The sequence below is a fragment of the Prionailurus bengalensis genome, chromosome B4, assembly GCF_016509475.1.
Source record: "Prionailurus bengalensis isolate Pbe53 chromosome B4, Fcat_Pben_1.1_paternal_pri, whole genome shotgun sequence".
NCBI classification, from domain to species: Eukaryota; Metazoa; Chordata; class Mammalia; order Carnivora; family Felidae; genus Prionailurus; species Prionailurus bengalensis.
The window spans coordinates 24,267,810-24,288,667 of record NC_057358.1 but is presented as its reverse complement, the minus strand read 5'-3'; the positions used below and the strand labels follow the sequence as shown (position 1 = coordinate 24,288,667).

At 45.6% G+C, this 20,858-nt stretch overlaps 2 protein-coding genes across 2 annotated transcripts in view; both read right to left on the bottom strand.

The window, feature by feature from the left end:
• Positions 1 to 10,918, bottom strand: part of GAD2 (glutamate decarboxylase 2) — an 88,131-nt gene extending 77,213 nt beyond the window's left edge. The window contains exons 1-6 of the mRNA XM_043564325.1: positions 9,941 to 10,918; positions 9,176 to 9,235; positions 8,850 to 8,999; positions 7,631 to 7,864; positions 2,897 to 2,987; positions 2,231 to 2,343 (exon numbers count right to left, since the gene is read on the bottom strand). Coding sequence (XP_043420260.1) covers positions 2,231 to 2,343; positions 2,897 to 2,987; positions 7,631 to 7,864; positions 8,850 to 8,999; positions 9,176 to 9,235; positions 9,941 to 10,016 — 724 coding nt within the window. The 5' untranslated portion in view covers positions 10,017 to 10,918. The remainder of the gene's footprint in view (positions 1 to 2,230; positions 2,344 to 2,896; positions 2,988 to 7,630; positions 7,865 to 8,849; positions 9,000 to 9,175; positions 9,236 to 9,940) is intronic.
• Positions 10,919 to 13,056: 2,138 nt separating this feature from the next.
• The window catches only part of MYO3A (myosin IIIA), a 229,856-nt gene continuing 222,054 nt past the window's right edge, over positions 13,057 to 20,858 (bottom strand). The window contains exons 31-33 of the mRNA XM_043564326.1: positions 19,677 to 19,717; positions 18,177 to 18,320; positions 13,057 to 14,914 (exon numbers count right to left, since the gene is read on the bottom strand). Coding sequence (XP_043420261.1) covers positions 14,797 to 14,914; positions 18,177 to 18,320; positions 19,677 to 19,717 — 303 coding nt within the window. The 3' untranslated portion in view covers positions 13,057 to 14,796. The remainder of the gene's footprint in view (positions 14,915 to 18,176; positions 18,321 to 19,676; positions 19,718 to 20,858) is intronic.

The window sequence follows — 20,858 nt, the reverse complement described above, 5'->3', positions numbered from 1 at the left end:
GTTTGCCAATGGCCTTTACTTCTGTCCCCTTCCCATTCTGCAATGTCTACATTATATTTAGCATATGGCATCTGTGGCTTCCATGTTGGCATGGGAGCATATGGATCTTTAGCATCCAGGGAAGGAGCCTCATGATCAAGGTTAAGTCTTTTTACTTGATCATTTGGTCACGTGGAAAGACTGACCAAATGATCAGGTGTCCCGTGATGGGGGTGTCCATACCTGGCTTAGCAGAGCTGTGGAAGAGGATTCTTTCTCTGGGTGTATATTTTCTGGAGTGGGTGGGCTCCAAGACCAGCTAAATTAGGCCTGGCCCAAGCCCGTTTAGCCAATTTTTCAGGGTCAACAGGAACAACTGTTCTTCCCACTCCCAGGGACCGTTAAAAGAGAGCCCAGGATTCTCAATCACACACCAACCTCATAAGAGGAAGAAGAATAGAGGTAGAAACGATGTTGATCTCTGAACACTACCTAATTCCTCATGAAAAATACCTTACGAGCATCAGTTCCAGAGAATGATGACAAAATTCCCTCAATAGGGAATGGTTTTCCAAAGGAAAACTAAGTCCTCTACAAAATAAAGGCTAGCTTAAAATTCATCACAACTGGTGTTCAATGAAAAAAAAAAAGGCTAATTTTCCCTTCCATTTAACTAACATGTTTTCCTTCTGCACCTGAAAAATTGTGAAGTATTTTTAAAATCATAAAATATAATAGCAGATCTGAGCTTGTGGGTAAAGCTGCTTAATTTAAGCCCTAGCCTTGAGGCCTCTGTTGCTTGTTTATAATTTCTTCTTTCAACCTGTTCTTTATTTTCTCTCTCCCTCATCATCCACTTGTCTTGGCAGGTTTGCTGCAGGGACATCTTGATGTGGCTTTTGCTGGGCCCGACATAATGGCAGGTGTGGCTTTGACCCCCCAGCAGGGCCAATCTCAGTGTACTGAGCGTATGCCCCCTTCTGATGACCCTCTCCTGCCACTGATTAGGTGACAGTCTGCACACCAGGTTTATTTTCCATGGGTCAGTGACTCTCTCCCCATTGCCTTTCTAACTTCTATTTCTTCCTGCATCAAACCAAGGTCACACACAGATCTGGAATGAAGGGCAAAGCTTTTTGTGTCAGGTTGATTCTCTTGGCTGGAAGAGGTGTAGATAATGGAGCTTAGAATCCAATGGCTGGTGATAAAAGTAGGATGGAAAAGACTGAATGGTATGATAAAGAAGGAAAAAGAAGCCTCTTGAAGAAATCATCACCCTCTGTTTCAGCTTTAAGAAATGGTTTCCCAGGGGCGCCTGGGTGGTTCAGTCGGTTAAGTGGCCAACTTTGGCTCAGGTCATGATCTCGCAGTTCATGAGTTCAAGCCCTACGTCAGGCTCTGTGCTGACAGCTCAGAGCCTGGAGCCTGCTTCAGATTCTGTGTCTCCCTCTCTCTCTGCCCCTCCCTTGCTCATGCTTTATCTCTCTGTCTCTCAAAAAAAAAATTAAAAAAAATGATTTCCCGGAAACAAATATAATATAAAACGGGGGGGGGGGGGCACAAAACAGAAGAGACTCATAAATATGGAGAACAGACTGAGGGTTACGGGAGGGGTTGTGGGAGGGGGATGGGCTAAATGGGTAAGAGGCACTAAGGAATCTACTCCTGGAATCATTGTCGCACTATATGCTAACTAACTTGGATGTACATTAAAAAAAAATAAAAATAAAACAAGTTAATAAAAAAAAAATGGTTTCCCAAGCCACTCTCTACCCTCCTTGAAATTAGTATGAATCAGCTTCTCTGGTTGTTACTTGAAAGGGACAGGGTACACAGGCTCTGTTACAGAGATCTGCCTCGTAATGCATCCTGAAACAGAATGCTTTATTAAATGAGGCTACCCTTTCACTAATTGTGGGAAGTTTCAGAGAGCAAATTCCCTTATTCGGAATCTTTATTCCTTTGTTCCACATGATCCATACATCTTCTGTGTAGGATTACAGTAGGAGTACTGGCTAAATGTCGTCCCTGTTCATCCTCTTTCTGAACACAAATAACTATTGCTCAAGCATGAGGTAGTTGCTTGGAAGCATGGTCAGTGGTTCTGTATAGTCACACTCATTCTTTTGATCAACATAACTCATTTAACCTAATCAGAAACACAGACTAGGTATTTAATTGTTCCTAGGTTCATAATGAGGCATTGCATATCAGGATAAAAACCACAAAGAAAGGTTGAAATATCACATACCAGGAGAAAATATCCCATCGCCGGAGCCCCCAGGCCAGCCAATGATTTCTCTCATTTTTTTCAGCGTGACATATTCCAAGAGCACAAATACTGGAGCAATTTCATAGGTGAACCTGAAATGTAGTAATGGTCACATTTTATGTATGTAACTCAAAGAAATAATTCATCGTCACAACACGTATAGAACTACTGTATTTCCTTTTTCAAGCCCTACATTCACCGAAGTTTTGATTATAGCATTAAGCAGACAGAAAATTACATCTTCTAAAGGGCTGCTCATTTTCCTATATTCCTAAAGTTAGGAGCTTCAATTATTGGCTTAATGCCTAAGTGTCACTTATCAAATGAATAAACAAAAAACATTGCAGAGTAATTCTATTTAAAAAAACAGCATCTGGTCCCATTTCTCTTTCATATTATATCTAATTATAAATCCCAAATGCCAAAAAAAGTGCCTTTTGTGTTTGAAAAATGTTGTATAGCTTTGATTGCATGAAAGATGTATCAGGACTTCAGTTAGATTGAACACCCGTATACTTCTGAAGTTGATATCCCTATTTTAGGAGCTAATCGATAAAAAAAGACTTTCACAGGCGAGGCTGAATAAAGACTATGAAATCTCGCTAATAATTATCTTGGATTAAGCAAAGCACATTAACTACTCACATATTAGTGTTTGCTGTTGATGTCAGCCAGTCTGCTGCTAATCCAACCATATCCAGTCCCGTGGAAAGTTGATTGAAGTACCTGGGATGCCCTGAAGAAAACGGAGTACCAGAATCAGGACTGCACCAAGTGAAAATAAATGCCTCTCAAACACATGATTTCTCTAGCTAAAGAACCTTGAAAGATCCTTCAGTAATAGGAAATCTATATTCAGAAACCCAACATGTGTGTGTGCGTGCACATGTGCGCGCGCGCACACACACACACACACACACACACACACACACCAAAGGAGCATTTCATGTAATGAGACAGACTATTTTGGGTTATGGTGTTTCTTAAAACACACTCTAAAAATCTTCCTCTGAACATTATCCTATAAAAAAATAACTAATGTGGTTTGCCATGTGGATGCTAGTTTACCTCCTACCATCCCTCCAGTGTATTTGCAAACTAAAATGCTAGTACAATCCAAAGCTATTCTTGTTTGCACTCATGCTGCTGAAAATCCTTTTTTTGTTGTTGAAGTTGTTCTGGGAATCAGTCATACCATGACATCCGCCAGGCATGCCAACATTCATAATAATATCCGTGACAAATGGCTGATGATTACAAAAGACAAGGCAAAAATGAGAAAATAGGACACTGTTGAATGATTTGCCCTGGATTCAAAAGGTGATGATTGTCTAAAGATGGCATGGACAAATCTAATTCTTGTCAATTCTTTTCTGTCCAAATATTTGATTATAAACAACAGAACTTCTTCATAGTTGTGATTTAAAATAAAGCTGAATACAGTCAGCATCACTGCGTTGTCAACAAGATACGTAAAGATATATTCAATGGACGGATGAGTCCATTAGCAAGGCTTATCTAATTAACTTCTAGATTTCTCTAAAACTCTCTACAGGAGTTGACATTCAAATACTCCTGAGGCCATTATTTAAAATGTGATGGTAAATATCTCGTCAGAATTCCATTCCTTGTCTTGCCCCATAAAAGCCTATCTCTAAATCTGCGATTTGTTTGGCAGCCCACATTTTGGAAGATTATCAATTATGGAAATAGCATCTGATAAAAAGGCATCCGCCACTTATTGGACATCTGTCTGAAGCCTGGGGATGACAGTCTCTCCAGCCAGTATGGGCAAAACAAGATAAAGGAAGGCAATGAGGAAAGCAGGGACAAAAGTCAACACAGAGCTTATCTCTAGTACTGAGTGCTCCCTTATCAGCCGCGGGCATGTGGCTAGACAATTAGACACTGAGAAAAGATAGGGGCTGGGAAAGGGCACATTTCAAAGAGACTGGGATTTGTGTGGCTCTCGCTCATTCTCCAGCATTGTTTTGCCTCCCTGTGGCACGGTGCCCTTCTACCTTTTCGCTCCTTACCAGGGCCTCTGCAGCTGACCCCGTCAGTTTATGCATCCACAGAAAGTGAGAAAGCCCCTTTGCTGCTGCGGGCGCTGTCTGGAACAACCCTCTCCTGTCTCTGCCTCATTGACTCCCCATTTCATTAAAGCTCACAGCTGAAGTCACAGCCGCTTCTCCCCTCCCGATGCCCCTTCATTTCTCTTTCCCTGAGCCATTTCTTTAAAGTGAGGAAAATAATAACGATTAGCAAATCAATCCGTTAATCTACTCTCCCAATTCATATGCATTTTCTGGATGAATCTGGTGTCCATTATCACACTGTTTAACTCTCTAGAAACTTTGGCATGAAAACCTCCGCATAAAATGGAGAGAAATTTCAAGGTGCATGTGGGTTCCCAGGGTATCAAAAGGTCAATTCATCCTGATGACTGCCTTTGGAAAACTGTGAAACAAGTTTGATATTTCAAGCTTGACTCTCTTCTATATTTTTTTGACCTTGGTCTCCCATTTCACCTGAATCTCTCCTCCTCAAAATTTTCATTCATTGATAGTGATGTGAAAATATGGAAGGAGATAGTTTGCCAGGTTAGAACAACGTGTTCTCTTGTTTTCTGCAGAAGTATGCTACAGAAATATTCTATATGCTCTCTTCCTGTGACCCCGGAAGGCTGCTAGGCAATCCAGGCAGGGCTTTTGGAAAGAAAGGGTGTAAAAGTACCGCCTGGGAGGCTGCCAGCTGTCCCTGTGCATGCCTTCCGCGGCTGCCACCACCCCCACCGGGCCCGGAATCGGTGGCCACACGCAGTCGCAGCCAGGGAGGCAGTGAGGGGGGAATGTGAGATTAGAGCTGCTGGCGCCTCTGGAATGCTCCAGCTGGGAAGGATGTGCAGGCTATGGGAGCCACCGGCCCCAGGCAGCTCAAACCCTCTGGTCCACAATCAGATGGGGAGGGCCCCAAAGTCGGTCCAAACTGCTCTCCCGGTACCTGCAGCGCACACCCAAGGACGGCCTCATTTATTGATGCTTCAATTTCTTTGTCTGATGGCTCCGTAGAAAGACTCAAGACAACATTAACCCTTGCACTCCCCAACCACCACCACCACCACCACCACCAAGTCCAATGACCCCTGAAAATCTTAATTATTCCAGAATTCTATTATTCTCTGCAGTTTTCAGTTTTCTGTTCCAACAGTTCCTACAGGGGTAATTTTAAAAACACATGAAGACTTCATTTGAAAGTATTTCCCCACTGGCTCTCATGCCTCTCCATGCTTGGAGCCCAGGTGGAAACTAGATTAAGGACTCTCAGTAGAAAGCAGGTGATAACATATTTTATAAAAGCATCTCCTAAGGTACACTAAAATGCCTAACAGTCATAGGGATGGTAACTATTTTACAGACCCTAAATATTACTAGCTGTCAAATACCAGGTATAGCATAAAAACCTGTAAATTTGCAAGTCAAAAAAAGAGGAGGTGACCAGTGTTAATTCTTTGAAATTCTATTTGGGAGTGAAATGGGAAGACCAGAAGACTACATCTGCTATAAATAATTATTGACATTGATGCTTAGAAATTCAACTTCATCATATTTTCCTCTGAACTTTAAATGCATTAGATCTCCACTTGACCAACAGTTTCAAAAGCATTATGGCAAAATCTAAATATTGAATTGGTCCATCTTCTCCTGACACTAACTGAAACATTGACCGAATGATGACTTTCACTGATTTGCAATTCCCATGGTCTTAACTCTTTAAATTGCTTTTCAGACATCACCAGCTTTTAAGGATGAAGATGTAAAACACTTTTTTAGGTACATTTTGGTTTGGTAGCAATAAAAATAATAGGGAGCAGCCTACTATTAAGATATTTAAATATTAGGTTCGGGAATAGGTCAAACAAAAATGAATTAAAAGCACTATTCATATTTGCACCTGCAGATACATAAAAAGCTGGGAAGAGGAACATTTTTAATGCATAGTATATACACATTCTGTGGATTCTCTGTGAACATAACTGAGAATGCGACCTAATAAGCCTTCAAAATTCATATCCCACAGACCGAGTGTGATAGAAATCACCAGGTTAAATTCCTTTCCCTAGTATCTGGTTCCAAGTCTACAGTTTCACAAAAGTAGATACTAATAATATGGTAAATTGATTTCCCAAGGCTTCTTCTCTGCATACTTTCCCTCTCAGTTGGTATACCGAATGCAAAAACAAAAACAAAAACAGTAGCTTAAAGTCACACAGCAAACACTCTTAAAATGTTTGTTGTTGATTAGAGTAATACCAATAATTAATTAACCAAAAAATCTGCAACATAAAAAGATCAAGTTCCTGTGGTAATTAATATTCATGTGACATTTTTATTTGCTAGCAGAGCTTTTTAAGGTTACATATCAATTTAGATCCACAAGGTATTCTTCCCCTCCTGAAAGTCATTCGTACTTATTTTTATGGCTTTAATGAAGTGTAGTGCCATCATGCATCAGCATGATTAGAGACAATGCAGGAAGAGAAGGGGTAATCACGATTGGGAGAGATGACTAGCGACTTTGTGTGGACAAAATGAAAGCTTAGAACGTGCCCAAATAAACATTACACCTGGGACTACAAAATGGATAAAGTGTGAAGAATACTGTGAAAAAGCAATAAATACAAAATACATTTTAAAATTAGGATATCTGATTCCCCTCCCCCACCCACTTTCTTTTTTTATATACGGAATGGCTGAGAAGCACACATCCTTATATAACATGGCTGAATTGTTATGCTAGTTTGTATTGTGTTTTCTTTTGTGTACATTTCTTTAAAAATAGAGAAATCCTGGGGTTCAACTATGAAGTCCTGGACATTTGAGACAATGCCAAAATATTATCCCTCTGTTTCAGTGATTATATGGGATGGTTTGTCCAATGCCTGACCATTCCTATGCCATGGAAATTACTAGCACTCCTCTAGTATTTGGGCTTTTGTTTGGATCATGCCTTTTGAGCTTCCATTTCCATATTCCCTTTCTTTCTCCATTTTGAGTCACTTCTACTGGCCTCTGCTGACAAATGGTTGCTTCTACATCAGTGGTTAATCTCCGTGGCCCAATACGTGCAATGTAAAATCTGATGATTTATACTTAATACATTTATAATGTTTCTGACATTATCAACTTCAGAAGCATTAACATTAATAGTAAAGGGTACCTTTCTTTGTTTTATATCGTTCTAATAATGACTTTTTTTAGTGATGAAAATAACTGCAAATTTGAAAATACCAGTAACACCATCAAACAGAAAAATGTTTATATAAAAATAAAAATTGTAAAAGAAAAAAGAGCTTTATTATTTTTGATTGGACAATACCTGTTTTTATTGCATATTTTAGAGTCGTTTGGCAATGCATCAAAATTTCCTCCAAATTTTGTGGTTGGTCTGCCAATTCCCAGTTATACTCTTGCAGGAGCTCATTAGGGTAATGGAAATCAATCACTTTGGTTGATCTGTCGAAACTTTTCACCACATACTGAAGCAAAATGCCCATTACATCTTGCAGAAACGCCAGAGTGGGCCTTTCTCCATCACAGGCTGGCAGCAGGTCTAAAGAATGGAATCAAAATGTCACATTTTAATTTTATCGTGAAAATGTCCAGGCAAGATCTTGATTCGGCAATTTCTCTTTGGCCTGAGAGATTTTGTGTTAAAAAAAAAAAAATCCTCAGGAAACGCAGAGCATTTTCTTTAAAAGGGAGGTATTTTTCAACGATAAAGGAATAAGAGAAATTGCGATTTCTCCCACACCCCAAATTAATCCTTGTATTCCAATCCATGACGTATTTGCTTTCTTTTTTTAAAAAGGAGTGTGCCTCCATTCATCTATTGCAGAGGGGTTTGTCCTAAATGTTGTATCTGAGTAAATCATCTTAAGTGGTTATGGAAATACGTCACATCAGAAATGTTTGAGGAATGCCTTTGGGCAACTCAGACAAAGTGGAGCATGCAATGTTAAGGTCTTTGGCCTATTACGTTAGCTCGGTATTTCCTAAGTCTGTGTGTGTGTGTGTGTGTGTGTGTGTGTGTGCGCGCGCGCGCGCGCTCATGTTTAGGTGACTGGGTGGGTAAACGCAAGGAACTAAAACCTTGCGCAGGTCTCACCTGAATCGAATAGTTCCCCTGTGAAACTGCAGCTACTACGAATTACTCTTTCGATCTAAAGACCTAGAAAGTCTCAGCAATTCCGAACGGGAAACCAAGTCCTATCGGTTTCAGTCGCACCAAGAAGCCGACCTCGAGTTCCAGCGCTCCAGGGGGCCTCTGCCAGCCGCAGACCCGAAGGCAGCACTGGAGCACGAACGCCGCGGCTCTAGAATCCCCTGGTAACGCCCGCGCCCAGCGCCACGTAGAGGCCGGGTCCGGGTTCGGGCCCGTCGTATCTCGCTTTCAGCTGAAGATTCTTGCGAAGTCCGCCCCTTCCCTGCCTCTCCACGCCTCGGGTCAGGCCCTTGGCACTGAGTCCCTTCTGGCCGCGGTGGGTGGGACCGAGCCAGGGGCCGTGGTTCTCGGGGGCCCCGCGAGGCGCCTTTACCTGTTGCGTGTAGAAACGCATAGTTGACATCCGCTTTGGGGCAGCTGCAAGGCTTCTGGTTACAGGCACAGGTGGCCTTCCGGGAGGTGGCCCGCGCGGGCTGGCTCCCTCCACTCTCTGCCGGCTTCTCTGAATCCCCGTAGAGCAGGGCTAGGCAAGGACAGGGAGCGCGTTGGTCAGCCGCCCGCCTGGCCCGGCTGCATCGCCCCTGCCCACTCCCGGCCAGGAAACCGCCACTCCGCTGTTGGGGATGCGGAGGTGAGAAGGTGACATTGCCCCCGCGGGACTGGCCTTGTCCGATTCCCTCCCCCGGCACTTGCACTCACCGCACAGCTTGTTTCCGATGCCGCCCGTGAACTTCTGGGCCACCTGACACCAGGCTCTCGCTGCAAGGAAAGACAGGCAGGAGGACAGCGAGTCAGAAAGACAACAGCAGACGGACGTGTGAAATTTCGTTCTGCGGGAACAACGGCAATAAGCCCGGGGTCCGGAAAGGGGCTGCCTGGGGCTCCGCACAAAGGGCGGGTGCAGGAGGGGTGCGGGAGCCTGATGGCCCGGCCCAGCCCGTCCTTAGGTTCGCTGATTTATTTCCAAGAGAAGCCCATACTTCAGCCCTTTTACACTTGCCTTCCAGGTGCCAATAGGTTCGGCCAAACTCCCCTTTCCTGCCTTGGTCCGGCGAGTTTTCCTAGATACCGAAGCTGTCCGTTGGCTCTCCTTCCAGACCAAGAATTCTCTCTTTTCCATTTATTTTTCCTTTTCCCACAGCCACTCTATCCCTCTACAGGTCCAGACACCAAGATGGTGGCAGTGCCCCAGGCCCACGGAATTCGGTGTCGAGGGGACGGGTCTGTGTTTGGGGAGCTCTCCCAGACTTCATTGAAAAGGGCTTGTGATTCTTTGGGTGTCTTTCCAAGGGATAAGGGCCCGTGGGGTTTTGGTCTCTTGGGCCATCAGGGATCTACACCGAGAGCAGGGTGAAGTGTCCCAAGTTTCCTGTTGCAGGTGGAAAAACCGCTCCCGTCTTCCCTAGCCCCGCAAACCCCAGTCCACCCGCAAAGCTCGCCTGCTGCAGGCCCCGGTTCCCCTACCTGTGCCGGGGTTCTCGGGATCCCCGGAGCCATCTTCAGACCCGAAGGACCAAAAGCCTGAGCCTGGAGTTGCCATCAGCGCCGTGAGACTGGAGCAAGTCGCCTCCGAGTGCGAACTGTCAGCAAGCTGCCCTCGGCTCGGCCCTGAGCGCGCGTGCGTGCGTGAGTGTGGCGGGAGGAGGGCACCGCGCGGGGACCCGCGCAGCCGTGCGGCAGAGGGTGGGTGTCACACTGGGACAGGAAACGTGCGTGTGTGTGTGGGGGGGGGGCGGGGGGATTAGGGTTTAGAGACGTGGCAACTCTCTGAAAGCTGAGGTTGAATAGGGAAGGAGACCAAAGGGTCCGCGCAGCCAGGGTATGGGAAAGCGCGGAGCACCCGACTGCATTTGAAGGAGAAGGAGTCCAACCCGGATGGATGAGGGGGCGGCGGAGAGAAAAAAATGGGAGAGGGAGGATGCGAGGCAGACAGCGCGAACTCACTGGAGTCAGAGCGTGTGGGTGGGAGGCGTGCGGGCGAGCCCCTGGGGAGAGCGAGGCGGGGGGCAGGCGGGCAGTCCCCGCGGGCCCGGGAGCGCTGTCCAGAGTGCTAACGCTGCTGCCTGCGCGCTGGCTTCAGCGAGGCGGAGAGGGTGGCCCGATGAGTCTCATATAAGCATCGATTGGCGTATTGTTTGAGGTCTGGCTCCTGCTGCCGGGAAGGAGGCACGATTTCCGCGCCGCCTTCCTGCAAGACGGTGCTGAGGTCGCTGTGACCTCGAGAGCCTCGGCGGCTGGGCTGGAATCACGAGCGGTTCGTGAGCTTGGGGAGGGGACGGTGGGGGAAGGGCGCCTACGTACTGAAGGGCCCATTTCGGCTCCTTAGGCTAGACTGACGCCTTCCTACTGAGCCGCGCGGCGGTCCGGAGCGCGTCATTCCTGTGCTTCGGGGAGCGCAGTCGCCGGGCCCACCGTCCAGGATCTGACTGACTGATGGGAGAAAGACTGCTGATTGAGGCAATTAAAATCCATGCAGGAGCCTATCACCGAGGACCTCGGGTTGGGGAAAAAATAATAAAAGGAATGGAAACTTCTTGGAGGGGATCGAGGGAGGGCAACTAGAGTCGTCAGGATTGACGGCTGATGGGGGATGGGATCGGGTCGTTTGGTGACCTTGGCCTGCGGAGGCGTGGAAGTTTTTGCTGCTTTCGTGTGACCAGAATCGATATGTGCGTGGGAGACCTGCACAGAGTTTCCAACTAGGCAATCTGAGCTTTCCAAATCCGAGGCGGAAAGAAGGCATCGCCTGCTGGGCCCTCGAGCCAGCGGGTCTCAAATCAATGATCTGTCCATCCCACCCTCCGAAAATCTAAATGATACCGGGGAACTGGAGGTGGGGCGGGGGGGGGGGGCGAGATTCACTCTTTCTGAGGCCTGGTGAGAAGGGCTTTCTTCTTTCCCTAGAAAGTCAGAATCTCTCCTCTCTTACCATATCCTTTCTCTAAAAGCTGTTAAACAAAGGGAAGGCGTCCTGAGATTTTGGGCCGCGTTGAGTTCGCGTTGCTTCCCCTTGATAGCGGGGGTCAGAGTCAAGTACACCTTGCGGGCTCCTGGGCTCTCAGAGAGAGTGCGAGGAAGACCGTGGTGGGGAAGGGTTGCATCCCGCCTTCTGCCGCATGCATTCCCTTGGGCGAGCGTTATTCATTTCCACTCTGTTCATAAGCCCTTATTTCTCTGACTTCCTGAGTCAAGTTTTTAAAGCTGCTGCCGAAGCAGAGACTCATCCTCAGTCTTGGCTCCCTCCCCTCGACCCTCACTTAAGGGCGTCGTGGGGCCCAAGGTGGCCGCATACAAGCCCAAATCCTGTGTCCCCGGACACCCGGGGGCCTGGTAAATTATTTCCATGAAGCTTTGTCTTCTTCTCACGTGCCTGAGCCGGGAGGAGTAGTAGGATCTACACCGCGGCCTCAGAGCGATGTCTGGGAAGGGCGCTGGCCAGGTCCTGCGGTAGGCTTGGCGCAAAGCCCTAGGTGTTGAGAAGCCTGAATCGGGCTGCCAGTGCTTGGTGGGCGTGAACCCAGGCCTCAGTCTGGCCCCTCCGTTCGGCACCCTTGGCTTCAGTGGACCCAGGTAACAACGCCAGGGTGTAAAGCCTTCCTGGTTCGGCCGTATGCGCACGGGCAGGGAAGCTCCGCAGCTCTCGCTCCAGCAGCGCAGATGCGAGTCGGAGAGACTAGTTCTTTGTTTAAATCCACACCAAATCCTGCTAATGTTTTGCTTCAACCCACCAGGCTGGGGTTGCAGAACTATTCTGCTATGGATAAGTGGTCGAAAACATAAAGATTCTTTAAAACAAGCGTTCAAAACACAAATCTTCAAGGAAGAAACCGATTAAAATACAAGGCGGGTAGAAACCACAACACCTGGATTTAACTTTTTTTTTTTTTTTTAACGAGACTTAAAATTCTGCTGTTTAAACTCAATTAAATCCCGCAGCTCTGGAGTACTTTGAATCTAATGGTGGTATTTACATTTTTTTATTTAACACACCCTACTTCAAATGCACTCAGGGATCTGATTTGTCTTTCCTTAACGTGGTCCCTCCCTAGACGGCAATTTGCTTCATAAAGACTTTCATTTCGCAAAGGAGCCCACTCCCCCCACTCTTGGGTTTGGCGTTGGAGACAACAAAAGAGCTCGGGGAGGTAATAATTACAGTCATTAGTTCACAAAGGAGGCAGCCACCGAATGGGAAGGGAGGCAGCCAGCGTTCAGGGGAAAAGCTTTCGCAGCCTCTTCCTCAAATAGGGGCTGGGTTGGGGTGGGTGTGGGGGGGATAAACCCAGGCTCCAGAGGATACCCTCCCGGGCAGGTTTCCTCAGTTGACCTATTTCTTGTCCGTGGTTTACCCAGAGATCGCATTGCAGGCCTACCAGTGAAGAATGTCTGGTACAATTTTTCCCTTGTGTCTTCCCAGTGCCTAAATGTCGAAGGACAGAAAGAAAAAAAGAAAAAAAGGAAAAAAAAAAAAAAGGAAAGAAAGAAAGAAAGAAAAGGAGATGTAAAAAAAGGGAGAAAGAAAAAGAGAAAACAAAGAAACACAAAAGGAAAGGAGAAATAAAAACACTGAAACCTTTCACTAAGCGTTTCCCATTCCTTTAATCTCACTTAAAAAGTGGGTGGGGAGTTTAGGGAGGGAGCCTACTGCCTCCCAATCCAGAACCTAAGGGCCGGACTGCCAGGGCTCTGGTCTACACAGGCCACTTCAAAAGCTTTAAGAAGGGGCTTGCCTGGTAGCGACGCGGAACTCAGCTTTGCCCCGCAAGGGCCTCGTGGTGATAGGTGGTAGATGGATGGGTAGGTTGCGGCGGAGGGACTCGATTCACCTCGGGGACCAGAATCCCTCTCTCCCCCTCGGCCGTATACAGTGCCCCGCGGCGCTGGTTTCACCGGTGCCTGAGCTAGGCCCAGCCTGCAGCAAGTCACAACCCAGCCGTCGGTCTGCAGGGCTGAGCCCCAGCGGAGGCCGCAAGGAGAACCCGGGGAAGGTGCAGGGCCTACAGCGCCCTTGAACTCTGAGCTCGATCCGGCCACTGTGGGAGGTTTCGCCTCTCGGGGGTCTCCTCTGTAAAATGAAGAGGTTGTAGGAGCATCTCTGGGAGACCTTTCGCGTCAACATTTTGGGTTGGAGAGTACTTAACTTCTGATGAGCAAGCGGCTAACGAACGTCCACCCGTCCTCACTCAATCCAGTCTTCTGGCTTCGGGCCCCGCACGCGAGGGACACCAGCAGGAGGAACAAGCCCTATCCCAGCCAGAACCCTCCTCCCAGTTCAGTCATCCGTGAAATCACCTCGTCATCCTTCCTCGCGCTCTTCAGACCCCGTAGACAACGGAGGGTGTCAGTTCCATAGAAGGGCTCAACCCAGGTTCTAAACTAAGACGCCATCAACTGAGAAAAACCTCTCTGCCTACCCATTGCCCATCCCTCTTACATACGCCAAAATTTGGCGCCGAGATTGCCCCAAATCTTCAGACTAGAAGAACCTAAAAAGCCCAACAGTTAGCTCAGTGGTGGGACCAAAGGTGTGTGTGTGTGTGCGCGCGCGCAGTGTGTGTATGGGGTTTGGGGATTTGTCTGCAGGTCACGTTTGCGCCGCAAGACTCAGGTTTTTAACTTAGTATGTTTGTTTGGGATGTCTGGAGGCGATGATTTTCGCTGGAGGAGACAGACGGCACCGTCACTTCCTTGCCTGGGCACCTGCACCCGCACAGGTGGACAGCAGGAGTCTAGCCCTAAAGGGGAATATGGCGTACCAGCCCCGAAAGCCACGGACTTTCCAAGGCACTTCCTTTATTTAATAACCTCAATAACCAAGGGAAGGGAAAGCGCGAGTTTGAGAAGGAGTTCATCTTCAAAGCTTCCCCCACCCTCGCCTCTTCTCCCACCGGGCTTTGTTTTACTCGCCCCTCCAGTGTCCCGCAGGCCTGAGAGAGCGGTTTCCAAGGAAAAAGAAATCTTTGAAGTCTTCCAAAATGAGAGAGGAGGGATCGGCGAGAGCTCAGGCGCAGTCGGGTCCACAGGAGTCTCAAATGAGTGAACAAAGAGATACATTGGGGGCCAGGGATAGGGATGCCCCAGCTGGCGGGCTGGTGGGAGTGCAGGGTGCCGGAGTGCCGAGACGCGGCATCCAAGGCTCTCACTTCTCCTCCTCCTTCGGTGAGGCTGGCCCTGACACTCGAGAGGCGAGCGCAGCGGGCAGCCCCTGCCATGGTCAGGGCCGGGGCATCAGCGCCTGGTCGTGCCAGCGCCCGGGCTTTGGCTCCTGCAACCCCGCAGTCTCGCGCACATTCCCACCGCGGTGGCCTCCACCAGCCGAGCTACACCTGCTGCACGAGGCGCTGCCGCTGGGAGGTCTTGCGCAGGAGCCTCCTGTAGTCGTAGGGATTGGTTGCGGGCCCATTTTCCTCCAGCCCCTGGTTCTCCTCCGCCCAGCACCTGCAGTGAGACCCAGGGCCCGAAAGTCAGCGGCGCCAGAGAGCAGCGCAGCCCCGCCCATCCCGTTAGGCGGTTCTATTCCTCCCACTCCCCCCAACTACAGGCATTTAAGAAGGGCACATTCAAAACATCAGGAGAAAGGCCAAACGCAGCTGCATAATTTTCTCAGCAGATTTTCAATTTTCCCCAAGCAGGCGGGGGGGGGGGGGTGGGGGGGTGGAGGGGGAGGGTGACTGTGTTTGGATGACAGCTAAGTAAGGTGTCAGAAGGTGCAGTTGAGACAGGCGAGCTTCCTTTGGTTTGAAGTAACTCACAACCAATAAATCAATATTTTAGTACCTTAATTTTTAACCCATTTTATTCAAACAGGAAAATTCAAAGTGCCTAAATAGACAACCATCATTTCTCATCTTAAAACCACTCAAATGTTTCTCTCCAACACTCCTTCCAAATCTGATCAACCAGTTAGCTGTGGGTCCTGTCAGCTCTCTCAGTGAGGCTGTTGGGCCACCTTTCCCGAAGGTAGAGTTGGGAAACCCCACCCACTTTACCTCTAGATTCTATAACTTGCCTGGAGAAGAAGGGTGCTCCCTATGCAGCCACATAGGTGCATTCATTTACTTATGTGGCACCTACTAAGTATTAGCCATTAGTGTAGGCTAAAGGTGAACAAAAACCCTCATTCCCATGGAGTTTAATCTAGTGTGGGAGAAGGCTATAGACAACCTTAATATGCCAGGTGGTGGCAGGTGCTATGTAGACAAGGCAGGCTAATGAGGAAAAACTGATGGTGTGTGTGTATGTGTGTACATACGTGCATGCGTGTGTGTGTGTGTGTGTATACACAAGGTTACCTTGTTTATCTTTGTTAGATCTTTACTTTCTCTGTAGAGTCAAGCTCTTTGGTGACAGAGATTATATCACATGCACACTGTGTCCACCTCTTCCTCGAGCACCCGGCACAGGGCTTTGCACGGGGAGGCAATACAGGGTAGTGGTGAAAATCATGGACTTTCAACTCAAAAAGGCCTGTGTTCAAATTCTGGCCCCCTCACTTTTTATCTAGGTGACTTTGCAGTCATTAAACTTTTGAGACTTAGCCTTGTCATCTATATAACGGGGCAATGAGAGTGACTGCCTCACAAGGTTGCCATAAGGATGAAGTCAGTGCCCGGCACAATGTCCAGCCCGAAAGAAGCATTCAGCCAACACTGGCTTGTAGCATCCTCATTCTGGTGAATTCTAACTTCACATCCACAGGCACCGCTGGAACACCAGCAGAAGCTCAGGGATATGATATTTTTCCAGCAGATGTGTGTCTGTGGTTGGGGGAAGGGGGGAATATACTAGAGAGGAGACAGGCTGGGTTGTTAAAATGGGAAGCAGGTAAGTCAGTGACAAACCTTGGGTTTTAGTTCACTGACTCAATGTGGAACCTGGGGCAAGTCATTTAATCTTGCTGGGCACTCGGTAGTCTCCTATGTAGGACCCCGTGATTAGACTAGAGCATCTCTAAGTTCTGGCAATATGTTACAGTTCTTGATCTCAAGAAGGAAGAAAGACATTTTCTTTGGAGACAAGGGTCAGAAATCAAGTAGATTCTGGAAAAGCAAATAAAGATGAAAAAGGCCACCATCTCCGGAGCCTCTCCCCTGTGGCACATCTGATGTTGAGTGCTTCACATACATAATTTCACTTAACCTCTATGACAACGTGGTGAGGCAGTTTGTAGTGAATCCTTTCCCATATGTGGAAACAAGCTTAGAGAGGTCTGGTAATGTGAGCAAGGTCACTCGTCTACCAAGTGGCAGAATCAGGATCCAAATCTAAGACTCTCTGACTCTAAAGCACCAGGTCGCACTGCAAAAGAGACGGTGAGGGGTCTGAGTGCCCTGGGCTGACAGGACGTTCGCTCAGGATTTTGGCAAAACAGCTTTTCGTTGCCTGTCCTTATTCTGGTTTCTCCCTCACATACAATGTTTGCATTTTACTATGTGCCTTCACTTTCAAAACTTCACAAAGAATTTTTTCGGGCAAAACATTTGCAAAGTAGCAAGTGAGCAAAAATGGTTTGAGATACTTAATGTCAAGCAAAGTTAATGGCAAACTGAGAAATCAAATCCAAAATATATACTTCTACGTGAATCTTTCTTCCGGATACTTTTTGCAGATTCTGAGAACATATACAGCATAACTGAGAAACCAGTAAGTGTTTAAAATTCCATTGGTTAGAACTTAAACACAGATTTTGACTTGTTGCTTGTTGCTTGTAATTAGTATGGCCATGTAATTTATCATCTGAAGTGAGGCACTTTTATTTTTTATTTGCTTTTTTAAATGTTTATTTATTTTGAGAGAGAGAGAGAGAGTAAGAGACAACGAGGAGAGGCAGAGAGAGAGAGGGAGAGAGAGAATCCCAAGCAGACTCCCTGTTGTTAGCACAGAGCCTATTATGGGGCTTGATCCCATGAACCGTGAGATCATTGACCTAAGCTGAAATCAATAGCCAGGTGCTCAACCGACTGAGCCACCCAGGGGCTCCCAAAGTGAGGTACTTTTAAAAGGGGGCTGCCATTGGGGCACCTGGGTGGCTCCGCCGGTTGAGCGTCTGACTCTTGATTTTGGTTCAGGTCATGATGAGATTGAGCCCCATGTTGGGCTCCATGTTGGGTGTGGCGCCTGCTTAAGATTCTCTCTCTCCCTCTCCCTCTGCCCCTCCCCTGCTTATGTTCTCTCTCTCCCTCTCTCTCAAAAATTAGTAAAATAAAATAAAGTAAAAGGGAGTGCTACTAACAGTGACACCAAGAAAACAGGTATAAAACTGGGTTGTCTGAATACCTGACCATAATCCTTACGAGTTTACTTTAAGATAACATATCAATCTTTTTTTAAACATATCAATCTTTTTTTTTTAATTTTTTTTTCAACGTTTATTTATTTTTGGGACAGAGAGAGACAGAGCATGAACGGGGGAGGGGCAGAGAGAGAGGGAGACACAGAATCGGAAGCAGGCTCCAGGCTCTGAGCCATCAGCCCAGAGCCTGACGCGGGGCTCGAACTCCCGGACCGCGAGATCGTGACCTGGCTGAAGTCGGACGCTTAACCGACTGCGCCACCCAGGCGCCCCTAAACATATCAATCTTAAGAGGCAACATTCAGTGAGAATATTTTGTTATAGTCCAAAGACAGAATGGCAGTGCTTTATAAATGGAACTGTGAGTAAAACAGGGAACATGCTGTACCTTAGTAGGTAGCGTATTACCTTTCATCAGCATTAAAACATCGATGCTGGTGTTCTCTCTCTTGTCTTCGTTCTCTTAAGCTAGGGTTATGTTCCTTTGGTCCAGAACGACTAGGCAAAAATTCCTTATAATAGAAATCTTCCAAATCTAATAATTTCCCCTGACTGTAAATGAACACATAAACACATCATAGCTTCAGTCTACTTTTCTACTCAAACTTATAGGATATTGTTCTCTTCTTTTATTTAGTATAATTTAGGAGTAACAATTCATGTCAATAGAAACAAGAGAAGTCTTGAAATGCACAAAGACAGTATATACCATAAATTAAAAAAGAAAAAAAACCCCTCATCTCTCACCTTTAAGAGAGCATTTTCCTGGTTTAATCTCATTCAACTTGGTACAAAATTAGTAGTTACTAGACAGGAGTGATTACAAAGTTCCAGTTTGGCCAGTCTAGGAGAGGGTTCATAACTGGCCCTTGGGCCACTCTGAGAAAACCTTACCTTTATGTACCAACACATAGCATTTTCCAATTTTCTCAGGCATCAGTTAAGTACATGGATGTACACAATGTTTCATGACCTTACCTTACTTCCTTCACAGGTAACCTTCTGTCCTTTCCTTACCATTGGCCTTTAGTGGGTTAATTTCTGGGCTAAATTTTAATTCCTACACATGACATACACACAGAGGTGTGTCCGTGACCATTTTAATTCCTGGATTTACTCACATTAGTTCTGTGATGCTCAGTACCTGTGGTCTGATGGGACTTCATATGAGGTAAACAGATATAGGTCTAGAAAACTACCAAGCGTTACAGTGTTTCTGGGGAAGAGTGTTTTTCAAGTTACAGGTACCAATTTACAAATGAGCTTTCAGAATGCCACCGATACATAAGTCAGGAGTTCAGTGTCCACTCATCTTAGTAGAAGAACCCTCAGTTGTTATTAGCACACTCTGGAAGTCAGTTAATTGAAATAGTGTTATAATGTTAAATTAGTAAAGTATTGGTGGGCTGAAATGTTATAGGAAATGGGGACTAGTGTGAATCTAAGTTGTCACACCTGCAGGTGACACAAACCTTATTTCCTGACAAATCCATAAACATTACAAGGAATGAGATTTAGCATGTGTTAAAGAACAGAAAGCAAAGGGGTTTGGGGAAAGAAAGTTCATGGACATGGGTGTGTTCCAATTTCCTGATCAAAACCAAGAAATGGACCAAGAAAAGCAAATTCTGAATTGGGACAGTACAATTCATTCACAAACTATTTGAGTTCTTAATGTATGCCTCATACTGTGCTAGCTCAACATATTTCCAATAGGTGAGATCTTCTAAATTATATATAAACCACATATTCATCATATAAATGTATGAGAGCATGATACTTTCCAAATCTACACATATGAAATAGGTGATTTTTTTAAAAAATAGATGATTTTCAGTCATAATTTGAACACATGGATTTATATTTTGGTTTGATAAGATGACACTGAAATCTAGAAGTAATAATTACCTATCTTTCCTTGGTCTTCGTTTTTCTTCTTGGATTGACTTCTAAAAGCAATAGAAAAAAGTTAAAAATCAGTATATTATGATTAATGTAATGTAACCGATATAATTACTATATTAATATATAAATACATTTGTTCTTATAAAGCCAATTTGGAAATAAGCAAATGGACACAATGTTTTAAAAATCTAATGAAATATAATTCACTCAAATTTTATTAATTATGTGTTTGTGATTATGTTTTTACCGGATTGCAAATAATCTTTGCATTCCATGCCGAAAAGAGCTTACCACACAGTGACCAGTATACACAAGATTACCTAAGGTCTATCTACCTATAAATGGGAAAAATTATGTCAGAATTCCTGGAAAACCCATCTCTCCATCACAAATGCACTGTGATTTAGGCAAGCTGATTAGGTGGCTTTGACATCTTGCTTATACGTCATCTTTGTCTGCTGGTAAAGCAGGTGGGTGGACAGTGAAGGCAGGTGCAATAGTCCACGAAAGAATGGAAGTGTGACTTACTAAGAGCCCATTTACGGTATAAAAGTAACAGACTAGAGGATACGTATGTTCATTTGTAAAATGTTTTCACGGTTGAGAATTTATGTATCAAGGCAGAAATTAGAATATGTAGGTCTAGATTTAATTAGATACCTTTTAATCAATACTTCAATCTGAACACTAACAAAATGGTACCTTACATACAAAGCAATATCACCTTTTATATTGTAACATTAGTAATGCGTTTCACTGTCAGCTGCCTCAAGATATTTGAGCTCACCTATTACATGTTGCAAGAGCATATATGTCTTTTAGGCTGAAAGAACAAACAGGACACTCACCTTGAACAAGCTGAAGATACTGTAAGTGTGGAAACCCTAATGCAGATATCAAGTTGGCTGGCACCATAATAAAAATGGCAAGATAATAAAAATGGCAGCTGATAATGGTTTGTAAATATTGAGGGTTTTATCCAGTATTTTTTAGGCACATTCATTTTTTCTCACGATTTAGCATTTGTAATACACTAAAATGTTGGATAAATCAAACAGTTCATGTTTCACTTATTCTTATTGGTTGGTATTTTAGTGGGTGGACGAGGTAGAAGGAATGCTTAAATGCATCAAGTCTGAGAGTGGACCATTCAAGAAGTAACCATGTTAAGGGGCAGGACATCAA